This window comes from Vespa mandarinia, chromosome 19, assembly GCF_050613455.1.
Source record: "Vespa mandarinia isolate Hongniang chromosome 19, ASM5061345v1, whole genome shotgun sequence".
NCBI classification, from domain to species: Eukaryota; Metazoa; Arthropoda; class Insecta; order Hymenoptera; family Vespidae; genus Vespa; species Vespa mandarinia.
The window spans coordinates 2,486,632-2,499,008 of NC_140828.1; the positions used below are offsets into that span (position 1 = coordinate 2,486,632).

The 12,377-nt window shown below is 31.5% G+C and overlaps 1 protein-coding gene across 3 annotated transcripts; it reads left to right on the forward strand.

Moving 5' to 3' along the window:
- Positions 1 to 950: 950 nt before the first annotated feature.
- rin (ras GTPase-activating protein-binding protein 2) lies at positions 951 to 6,988 on the forward strand. Of its 3 annotated transcripts, none has more exons than XM_085662625.1 (10): positions 951 to 1,203; positions 1,281 to 1,403; positions 2,664 to 2,851; positions 2,939 to 3,119; positions 3,213 to 3,581; positions 3,671 to 4,111; positions 4,272 to 4,461; positions 4,558 to 4,823; positions 4,924 to 5,092; positions 5,300 to 6,988. In XM_085662625.1, the coding sequence occupies exons 3-10, from the start codon at positions 2,754 to 2,756 to the stop codon at positions 5,446 to 5,448; spliced, it is 1,863 nt and encodes a 620-aa protein (XP_085518751.1). In that variant the 5' UTR covers positions 951 to 1,203; positions 1,281 to 1,403; positions 2,664 to 2,753; the 3' UTR covers positions 5,449 to 6,988. The 3 variants fall into 3 exon arrangements, with proteins under 3 accessions (XP_085518751.1, XP_085518753.1, XP_035736544.1); XM_085662627.1 differs by having other exon boundaries at positions 1,281 to 1,399; XM_035880651.2 differs by lacking the exon at positions 1,281 to 1,403 and having other exon boundaries at positions 952 to 1,203.
- The last annotated feature ends 5,389 nt before the right edge of the window (positions 6,989 to 12,377 follow it).

Here is a 12,377-nt window from a genome sequence, read left to right on the forward strand (position 1 = left end):
TGAAAATTGAAATCGATTTACAAGCGCGGGAAATAGCGACCAATGAGCGAAGAGCTTAAGTGAGATACTATCTTAAGATGCAGACGAAAAATGGCGTTCATCCAAACTTTAGGCCTCTCGCTCATTGCTCACATCGTGATTATTTAAAATCGTTAGCCTGAGCGATGCTCAAGCGATGTACAATTGTAATTTTTAACGGCGTTCCGAAAACACTTTATTCCCTTTTCTTCAAATATTTTTGACAAAAAAGACACCATAAAAAAAACCATGACTTTTTCTTTTTCCTCAGTAATATACACACACGCACATACATACATACGTACATACATACGACATACATACGTACATACATACGTACATACATACATACATCCATGCATACATACATCCATACATACATACATACATACATACATACATACATACATACATACATACATGCATATCCTCGTATTTAATATTTTTTTACAAAGAAAAACACATATTACATTATTAAAGAATATAATCTTATCGTCGAATCAATTAATGCGAACAATTCTAAAAATATTTTAAAAGTTTCATTATCTTAGTTTACAGAGAAACGATACGAATATAAAAATAGATATTATCTATTGATTCGTTAAGATCGATAGAAAAAAAAAAAAAAAAAAAAAAGAAGAAGAAAAAGAAAAAAAAATTACAAAACAAACGTTCATATCAGATAATAAAGATAACAAAGAGAACAATTTAATAAATAAATATTCATATAGAACGAATTGAAAGGATAATAATAATAATAATAATAATAGTATATATCAATAATTTTGTCCAAAAATATTTAGTGTATTAATACATATATATATATATACACATAAATATGCGCCTTAAGTATTTAGTTCATATTTTAAACGATAGGGGATGCCACAGTTAGTGATCTCGGAAGCAGTAACTTCTTTCTATTTGACTAGCTTTTCAGTGCAGGTTCCGCTGCATGTGCTGACACCAAGGTGCTCGGAGGTCCCAACACTGAGAACTGTTTTTATAATTAACATTATCGTGGACTGTTGTTGCTCTCGTGGAAAGGCTGTTCTCTCTCTCTCTCTCTCTCTTTATCTATCTCTCTCTCTCTCCCTCTTTTTCTCTTTCTGTTTTTCTCTTCCCGGCTTTCTCAATATCATCGGTAAACTCAGTGCTTCGCGTCTATTCAAGAGCGATCCTTGTTAGGTGAGTGTAAAACAGTAATACGAATCACGTAAAAAGATATCACACGAAGTTTAGTGATATTCGAATTTTCGTAATAGTGAGCTTCAGAAAGAAAGAAAATTAGTGAGAAGAAAGAAAGAAAGAAAGAAAGAAAAAAGGAAGAAAGGAAGGAAGGAAGGAAGGAAGGAAGGAAGGAAGGAAAAAAGGATACAAGATCGCGGGTTTCGCCTATGCTATACCTCCTTCTTCTCGTTTCTCCCTCTCTTCTTCTCTCCTTTTTCATCGTTCTCCTCTATCTCCCTCCGCGCCTCGGTTTCTAATTTACGTATAATTACGAACGTTTTATCGAATATCCAGTTGTTTCTTGTTTTTTTTTTTCTTTTTTTTCTTTTTTTTTTCCTCTCCTCCCATTAAACATTTACAAATCATAACAATATAACCGATAAGAGATTTAGTATGTTTATGATTTACTTCAATTAGTTTCTTTCCCCCAAAGCGTGCTTTCTGGGGAATTTTTGGATTAACCGTCCCACAGAAAGAGATCAAGAAAAATCGCCATGCTTGCTCGTAAAACCGACCGACCGACCGACCAACCAACCAACCAACCAACCAACCAACCGACCGAACGACCGAACGACCGGGCAGGCAGTCCCTTCTTTGTCCTCGATTTCCTCCCTCTAGCCCCACCTCCTCTCCTCTCCTCACCTCTCCACGATTTTATATTTAATCGAATTTATAATCACACGGAAATATTTCGGGATATGCTTCGCGTTATTTCTAATTGTCTTTACCTAACCCCCATTTGATGATATTATTTCTTTGCGTTCTCCCGCCTATCTTTGCCCGCGTTCTTCTTTGATGCTCTCTAGCGTGGATCGACACACGCCACATTCCTAGTCTTATGCATACTCGTGTTCCTTCCCATTGTATAAATTTCCTCTGTCTTTCTCTCTCTTTCTCTTTCTCTCTCTTTCTCTCTCTCTCTCTCTCTCTCTCTCTCTCTCTCTCTCTCTCTCTCTCTCTCTCTCTCTCTCTCTCTCTCGTTTTACGAGTTAAATTTAATTTTGTTTATATTGAAATTTTAAGATTAGCTATATACAATTTTTGTCATTTACATGTAATTAGGAATAATATAATAATAGAGCTTTATTATTAATAATTTATTAAAAATTATTTTATAAAAATTATTTTATAAAAAGAAATCTTTGTAGAAGTTACATCAGGGTTTTCTTTTTTATTTTATGCGCACTCAGTGTCTCATGTGATAATGCTAAGCAGGACACACTTGACATGATGTGCAAGGATTCTTTAGAATTTGTTTCTCTCCAACCTCTCTCTCTCCCTCTCTCTCTCTCTCTCTCTCTCTCTCTCTCTCTCTCTCTCTCTCTCTCTCTCTCTCTCTCTCTCTCTCTCCCCTTCTCCCCCCCAACTATTGTTTTATATCGATAATAAAAATTCTTATTATTTATTTGCCATTTCAGATATTTGCTTCATCAAACTGCAGCTTTGGCAATCGAGCAGTTTAATCAATCTTTTGGCAAATTGTTTTGGAGAGACCAAAAAGAAAAAAGATGGTCATGGAGGCATCCCCCTCGCCGCAAAGTGTCGGACGCGAATTTGTCCGACAATATTATACTTTGCTTAATCAAGCCCCAGCACATCTTCATAGGTATTAATTGTTTACTCTAATAAAGTATCATTTTATTTATTTATATTACATTGTTATGGCAGTAATAATTGATAGAATATTTTGTAGGTTCTATAATCAACATTCTTCTTTTGTACATGGCGGGTTAGATTCTAATAGAGAATCGACGCCTGCTATTGGTCAAAAACAAATACATCAAAAGATTCAACAACTCAATTTTCGTGATTGCCATGCAAAGATAAGTCAAGTTGATTCACAACTTACTCTTGAAAATGGAGTTGTTGTACAGGTAAATAGTATATATATATATCTAATAGCATAATTAATTAACTTTTAGATAATTAAGTACAAGATATTTCATTTGATATATTTTATTTTATAGGTATCTGGCGAATTATCTAATGCTGGACAACCGATGCGCCGCTTCACTCAAACTTTTGTGTTGGCCATCCAAGCACCAAAAAAGTATTACGTACACAATGACATTTTCCGTTATCAAGATTTGATTTTTCCTGATGAAGAAGAAACGGATGTGAGTGGGATGGAAGGAGGTATGAATGAGACCACTGAAAGAGATGCGGAAGAAGGTGGTCCTTCTGAACCAGATGAAGATGAACATCAAAATCAAGGACAGCCACTTACAGGCTCTGCACCAACTGCCGAACCGCAAAGTCAACCCACTATTATTCCTACGCAACAACCTCAACTTCAACAACAACAGATCTATTATACACAACCACCACAGCCATTGGTTAGTATTATAGGAAATAAAATATGATAATAAAGAATTGATATGTTCTATAAAATATTCATATTATTTGGATTGCATTAAACGATTAGGTACATCCTGTGATGCAACAAGTTTTAAACGGATCCGTTCATGAGGAAACGACATTGATTAATCAACAACAGCCTCAGCCTCAACAGCAACAACAACAACAACAACCTCCACCACCACCTCCCGTACAACAGCAACAACAACATCAATATGTTGCTGAGACAGCAGCACAGACTCAGTTTGTTCAAGAAGCAGAAACAGATACAGCGGCGGAACAGCAAACGTCGGCGGAGGAAGAACCGCAAGTACAATCAGAAGAAACTCAGGAACAAACGGATACTGAGACATTTACACCATCTGCACAAGAAACTGAACCTGAACATCAAGTATCTAATACGAATGTTAGCAGTAGCGGGCCTAAAACTTATGCTAATTTGGTAAAATCTTTTCCAAGTTCCACCGCTACTCCTAGTCCTCAGGTTCCGAAGATATCTATGTCCCCTGTAAGTTCCTATGGTTTATGTAAGATATAATTTATGATTTATTTGATTTATTAATTACGAATTAAATAATTAAATATTTAGACGTGACAAGGGACATTCGATTCTTATTGTTTCTTACTTTTTTTTTTTTTTTTTTTTTGTTTTATTTTTTATTTTTTAGCCACCAATGACGAATTTGAGGTTAGACGATAGATCACCGTTGCATCCTACAGGTAGTGGAGCTACATTATCAGGAATGAACGTGGCTACGTCTCAACCACAAACTCATAGAACAAACAGTAATCAACAACCTCAACAACAACCACAGCATCAACAACAAAGAGCCTCGAGAGGTGGTCTTGTTCAACGAGGTAAACTATAAATAATTTCTCATCCCAATATTATTTTAATCTAAATATATTATTTTTATCTAAAAGATAATTAATAATTTATATATCTCTTATAAGATGGAGAAAGACGTGGAGGAGCAAGACCGTGTCAATACAGTGACGCTCATCAACTATTTCTTGGAAATTTGCCACACAATGCGTCCGAACACGATTTGCGTCAATTATTTGAACGGTATGGCAGAGTGGCGGATTTACGTGTACACAGTAAATCCAGTGACAGATGCAAAGGTCCATTGGGTAGTAACAATGCTGCGAAAGTACCGAATTATGGATTTATTACTTTTGAGGATCAATTAGTTGTTACGAAAGTGTTAAACTCTTTGGTTAGCTTTTATAATCAATTTCTCTACTTTTTTTTTCCCCTTCTTTTTTCTAATATATTATCATATGTGTGAAGTATTATAATATTGTATTTTATCGTAGCCTATATTTTATCCTGATGAGCACGGACAAAAGTTGAACGTGGAAGAAAAGAAAACTAAGCCTAGGATGTCAATGGATGGTAGTGGAGGAAGATTGAATTCTGGTGACGGTAATATGCGACCAATGGGAGGACAACAACAACAACAGCAACAACAGCAACGTGGACCAGGTAACGATCGTAAAATCGTTAGATGATCATGTCGTGATCATTTAACGAGAAATGATTTAACGGTAGTATAGATATGGTAACTAGAGTGAACGAGAGTGAGAGCGAGAGTGAGAGCGAGAGCGAGCGAGAGAGAGAGAGAGAAAGACAGAGGATGAGATAGTATTGATCGTAACATTTAGTAAGAGTAGTATGACACATCGATTGTAGGTGGACCAGGAGGAGTGATGAGGGGTGGTCAACATGGAGCAAGAGGTGGTCGCGGTGGCTTTTCAAGAGGAGGAGATGGTGGTAGGGGAGGTGGTGGAATGAGACAACCTGGTAATCCAAGCAACGCCAGTTATCAAAATCGTCGCTAATATAAAAGTGATGATTAAAAAGAGTCATCTCCCATTCCCTTCTTTGTCGGATATAAGTCTCACCGGTACATTACTACCATCCTCTCATTCCCAAAACACACACAGAACCCAGGACTAGTTCGTACGCTACTCGACGTCGATAAAGATGTCGCCCTTGTACGCTTATATCTGCTTGAAACGTTCGTCAAGCAGTTAAAAACTATTAAACCAGACGTCGGCACAATTAGTACGAAATACGAACTCGAACTACGTGATGAAGGATATACAATATTATGATATGGCTTATATTCGTGATCACATTAAGCCAATATAATATTTTCTTCATCAGACGTCAAGACTTAAAAAAAAAAGGAAAAAAAAAAAAGGAAAAAAAAAAGGAAAAAAAGAAAAAAAGAGATGGAAAAAGAAAAAAAAAAGAATAATTACCTTTATTCTTCTTCTTCTTCTTCTTCTTCTTCATGGCCACCACACCCAAGTCGATAAAGTCAACTCGAGTTTGTTCTTCATACATTAACCGACCAGGAATTTTAAAGACTTTACAATGAAAACTTAATAAACGAAATAATATTAACAAAAATAAAGAAAAGGAAAGAAAAGTACATACATACATACATACATACGTATATACATACACACATACGTACACACACCCAGCCACACACATCATATATACACACAAACATATGTTATATGTACGTGTATAATGGAGTGACACGTGACCATCTGTCTGTAAATCCTGGACAACGTCTTTCAACAATAACAACTAGTACTGCTACTACTATTACTACTACAACTATCACCATTACTACTACTTCTGCTACTACTACTACTACTACTACTACACTACTATAGCAGCAGCAAAAATTAACAACGTACACAGGGTACGATGTTTCTTCTTAAACATCAATTTCAGGCAAAAAGGATGAAAACAAAACAAAAAAAGAAAGGAAGAAATTTCACTGGGTATATTAATTATAAGGAGAGAGTTATAATATAGTGTGACGTGGATCTAATTTGTATTTTCTTTTATTTTCATCTTATTCTCTCTTTCTCTCTCTCTCTCTCTCTTGCTCTCACTCTTTCTCTCTTTTTCTCTCTCTCTCTCTCTCTCTCTCTCTCTCTCTCTCTCTCAACAACACGTCACACATACATATAACTCTTTTTCTCTTAATTTATTCCACCTTTCCATGAGCCAAATTAATCCTACGATCTAAGTGAAAAAAAACAAAAAAAAATAAAAAAGAGAGAGGGAGGGAAAGAAAAGAAGAAAGATAAAATCATTTATTAAATAACATCTTCGAGTGTACACTCGTAATAATATTATTATTAATTCGTTAACTGCCGACGATAAGACACCTGGTTCCTTCACCCCCTTTAAGCGCAAAGAAGAATATCGACGAAGAGATTTGTTCATAGATTATTATCGATTTGGTCGGACTGTTGGTAAATAAACTAGTAGGGAACTGCGATTGTTCTGTGGTCGTATCAATAAGAACAAAAAAAAAAAAAAAGAAAAAAAAAAAGAAAAAAGAAACAAAAAGACATTGTCAAATTTCCTTTTTCTATTAATTATCAACAAGTATAAATATACATACACATACACACACAGACACATATACACACATAATATAACGTTATATACATGATCAATCGACCGGTATCGATTGATGATGATGATGATGATGATGATGATTATGATGATAATACATAAAATATTTCTTCAACTGCAGCTGGTCTCGCCATTTCTCACCATTCATCTTCTCACGCAATAGAAAGTTTTTCTTTTTTTCTTTTTTTTTTCTTTTTTTTTCTTTTTTTTATTTAAACTTCCCCATAATTTTTTTTTTCTGTAAAACATACCGTGTATCCTTAATCATTATTCTTAAAAAAAAAAATATATATATATATATATATGTATATGTATGTATACAAATTTTGTTTTTCTTTGGTCTTTCTTTTCTGTCTTTATTATACTCCTCATCCAAATCTCACACATTATTTATTTGGAAGAGATTAACGTAGTAGAGAATTAACAAAAATCGTACCTGTACTTCCAAATCGTATTTACAATTGCGGATCATATCCCTTATCAATTGTTTCGAATGAATGAATGAATGAATTGAAACAAATTAATTGTCATTGTCATTGTTGAGAAAATCAATATATATATATATATATTTCAATATATATATATATATTTCAATATATATATATATATGCATATATATATATATATATATATATATATATATATGGTTGGCTCTCTGATGATCGAAGAATTCGCAGTGTTCTGCTTCAAATAATAATATTAATAATTTAAAAAAGGAAGAAAAAAAAAAGAAAAAAAGGAAAAAAAGAAAAACGGGGAAAAAAAAAGAAAAAACAAAAAATTATCTGAAGAAAATAAACAATCAATAGATACACACAGCAGACACACACGTACACGTATTATACACCTACACGCGCTATAGTAACATAAGTATTATAGAACGGAATAAGTGAAGAAGAGGATAAAAAAACAAAAAAAAAAAAACAAAAAAAAACAATTAAGTGCATGTCTTCGAAATGGGTTTCTCTTCTACGTGTCGATTTTAATATTCGCACGATTATTGCGATTCATCGATGGAGATCGACACTTAGAAAAATTAATAATAATAATAATAAATAATAATAATAATAATAATAATAATAAATAATAATAATAATAATAATAATAATAATAATAATAATAATAATAATAATAATAATAATAATAATAATAATAATAATAAATAATAATAATAATTATACAAGAAAAAAACCAATCACAAGAATTCGACGCTAATTGTTTTCTTCCTTGATACACTACTATTATTATATACGCTATAAAGTTATTATTAATTATTACTGTAACTGTTAACAAAAAATAGAGACAGGTGGGCAAAGAAATAAGACTTTTGATATTCGATTGGAATGAATTTTTGCTGTTTGAATGATTGATGATCTGATATATCCTAATAATATTTACATATGTATATGTATGTATGCATATGATTATGTGTATGTGTATATATATATATATATATCATAATTGAAAGGGAGAGAGAGAGAGAGAGTGAGAGAGAAAGTAGTCGACAGTTTTCCTCTTTTTTCCTATTTTATTCCCTCGATAAATAAATATTTCCATGAACATTAAAAAAGAAAGAAAAAAAAAAAATTAAATAAATAAAAATAAAAAAGGAAAAATCTTAGATTTAAAGGACAAATAAAATATATGAATATAAAGAAGGAAATATAAGATAGTCGATGTGTTAGTTGAGAAAAAAATATTAGCAAGTCGATTTTTAAAGCTGCGATATTATTACATTTGTTGCCAACCGAAATGTAAAAAAAAAAAAAATACAAAAAATTTGGTAGTAAACCAAGAAGAAGAAAAAAAAATCAATGTAAGCAATTTTGTCTTTTTATACTTAATTAATTCATCTAAATCGATACTCGTATATTAATAAAAATTTCACTAGTAAATATTATATTATATATTGAAAGAGAGAGAGAGAAAGTGAGAAAGTAAGAAAGTGAGAGAGAGAGAGCAACATATTTTTCCGGCCTACCAGCCCTTCGAATGATCGATAAATCTATCGATGGATATATCTTTTTTGTATTTTCTTTTTTTTCTTTTTTGCAAAATAATCTACCGTTTGTATAATCTAAGATAGACGAAGTCTCGAATTTTTGTTTGTAAAGAGTGAAACGAGAAAAAAAAAATAAAAATATATATCTTTTTTTCAAAAGGTGGAGGTTTTGCGGCAAGTTAATTATATAAAATTCAAAAATTTGAATATTTTAGGCACGAAGTTAAATAAATAAATAAATAAATAAATAATTAAATTAATTAATTAATTAAAGTAAGATTAATAATATAATATAAACAAAATTCACACATCTGAAAAAAAAAAGCATAACTCAATCGAATCACGTTATTGATAATTTTCGTCAAATATTCATTATCGCACACATGATAGCGTCATAATTTCTAATCAATTAATAATAATAATAATAATAATAATAATAATAATAATAATAATAATAATAATAATGTTAATATTAATGAATTGATTAATCGTTTAATCAATCAATCAATTAATTAATTTAAAACATTATTCGATCGTGAATGCCAAAATTAACAAAAAAAAAAAAAAAAAAAAAAAGAAAAAAAAAAATAGAATATCATATATATCATTAGTATCGTATAGAGTTTTTTTCGTCCTTACGGAGAGATGCAATAAATTTTTTTTAATTATAAAAAAAAAAATGTTTTCAAATATTAATGTTCCTTTACTCTTCAATTTCTTTTTTTTCTTTTTTTTGCTTAACTATTATCCATTTTTTTCTTTTTTTTTCATTCTTCAATAAATATACATTTAATAACACGATACTTCTCGTAGCACTTTAGAATGCCACCAATATCGTTCTTCGAGATTAAAGATTAAAAAAATAGATAAAGAGATAAAAAGAAAGAAAAGAAAATTAATTAGAAGAAGAAAGAAAAAAAGAAAAGGAATCACGATGATACTACCGTATCTTAATCGTGAATAAAGAAATAGTTTCGCGTTGCTCTGAGATTATATATATATATATATATATACATATATATTATACTTATATATATATTTTTAATAATTAATATTTGATATTGTCTAAGCTTCTCGAAATTATGATTTCGCATTAGAAGACAACCAGCTTTCTAACATTGCCTGTATAAGACAATTTTCGATGTTTAGCCTTTCTTACTTTGTACAAAATAGAAAGAGAAAAAGTTGCATGTATGATTAATCATTTGCGATGGAAAGACGTGCCACGCACGTCGAGATGATTCCGTTACCGGAATACCAGCGTCGTGTTACACACGTCGTCAGATGATTGTTGCAGAAAGTAACATGACGTGCGTGGCACGTCAACCGTGAATTTCTTTGCACCGCAAGTGATTAATAACAAATGTATATCGATTTTTCTGCCAGATTTTTTGTACGGTGCTTTTTATCAGCTGATTGTCAAATTGATGTGAGATAAATCAATTGACAGGATAGAATAATCGAATTTTATGATCTAATACGAATAACAAAGAGAAAGAAAAAAAGATATATATATATATATATATATACATATATGTGTGTATATTTATGTTTGTGTTTGTACTTAGAAAGAGAGAAAGAGAGAGAGAGATTAGGATGCAACTTGTTAAGCATAACTTTAGTTACTTTTTGCTAAGCATAATACGTCGTCGTTTATATAATTATTATTTCCTTTTATTTGCCAATGAAGATGTGTGTATATATGTATGTAGATATTTATGTAGTACATATGTAGAGTATAAAAAGACCGTCAAAGCGCATTAATAAATCCACAGTGACGCGGATTATTCCTTTACATAGGAACAAAAACTCTTGTAAAACTATAAAATATATAATTTTTTTGATTTCTATAAAAGAAGAAGAGAGAGAGAGAGGGATTGGGGAGGGAGAGGGTCATTATGATTAATATTATAAAATATTCAAGGTCAAAACAAAATAAATAAAAGTAAGAGCCATGCAGCAGCCACACGTGCACGTGCGCGCGCACACACATAACATATAGATTCGCGCGCACACACATAACATACAGATTCGCGCGCACACACATAACATACAGATTCGCGCGCGCGCACACACACACACACACACACACACGCAAGCACGAGAAAAGCGATTAGATTATAAAATATATAATGACGAACTTTTCTAGCAAAAATAATGATTTCAGCCTGGGACAAAATTTTGTGTGTATGTATGTAAAACTGTGGACGAAATTATTACGATAAACCAAAAAAAAAGATAGACAAACCATAAAAAAAAGAGAGAGAGAGAGATAATGTTGAGAGAAGTAAATGAGGAGAAGAAAAAAAATATTTAATGTAATGTAACTTTTTGCATTTAGTACATAATATACCTACCTTACTACTAACAAGTCGAAACTGTTTTTTTTTATTCTCATGTTTAAATTATTTTCTAAATGAAAAAAATTTTATTCCGGATGATTATAACATTTTTTGTTTCCTCATCCCCTTATAGTATATTGTTGTCTTTTTGGCCAGAAATTATTAGATTATATATATATATAAGGTTATGAATAACAATAAATAATCTATTGATGATAAAAAAGTCGTTATGAGTAATATTATAAGTCTATGAAGTTATTTTTCCATGATCCTAGCTGTTAGTAAATAAAGTTTTCATTACAGAATAAAACATCCAGCCGATAAAACAATGATCTATTATTATCGACCGAGAACGATAAAACAATAATCTATAATAAGGGACAAATGTATCACCATCAGAAAAAACAAATCAATATCGACATCGCTAAAACAGAAATCTAGTATTGTACCTTCCGTCGGTATATAAAAATTCGAACATGAAATCGTCAATCTTTTTGCATATCCCATGACCCTGATATAAACCTCGATTTGCAGGAAAATTTCCAGAGTTTTCCATAATACGAAATCCAGTCTTATGGGAAAAATTTTCGCGGTCCCTGTAATTTGGATTTTTGAACAGGAGAATATAACTTACCAGGAGGTGGCACGTTCTCGCGTGCCACCTCTTCGCTCGTCATATGATCCTGATACAAATCCAGTTTTACGGGAAAAATTTTCGGTTTGTCCAAAATTTGAAATTTATTTCATGGTTACCATAACTTAAGGGAGAACATAAATATATGGATCGATTTTTCTTATGTAAGTCGTGGAGGAGGAATAATGGTGGGATTTTATTTAATACGCATTGAATTTCTATTATAGTTAAATATTTATTTTCACTATTATTATTTATACATGAAAAATATATTTTACTTTATAATTATACAACATAGTGCTCTATGGTACAGTACATAATACTTATGTAATTTTATTTTTT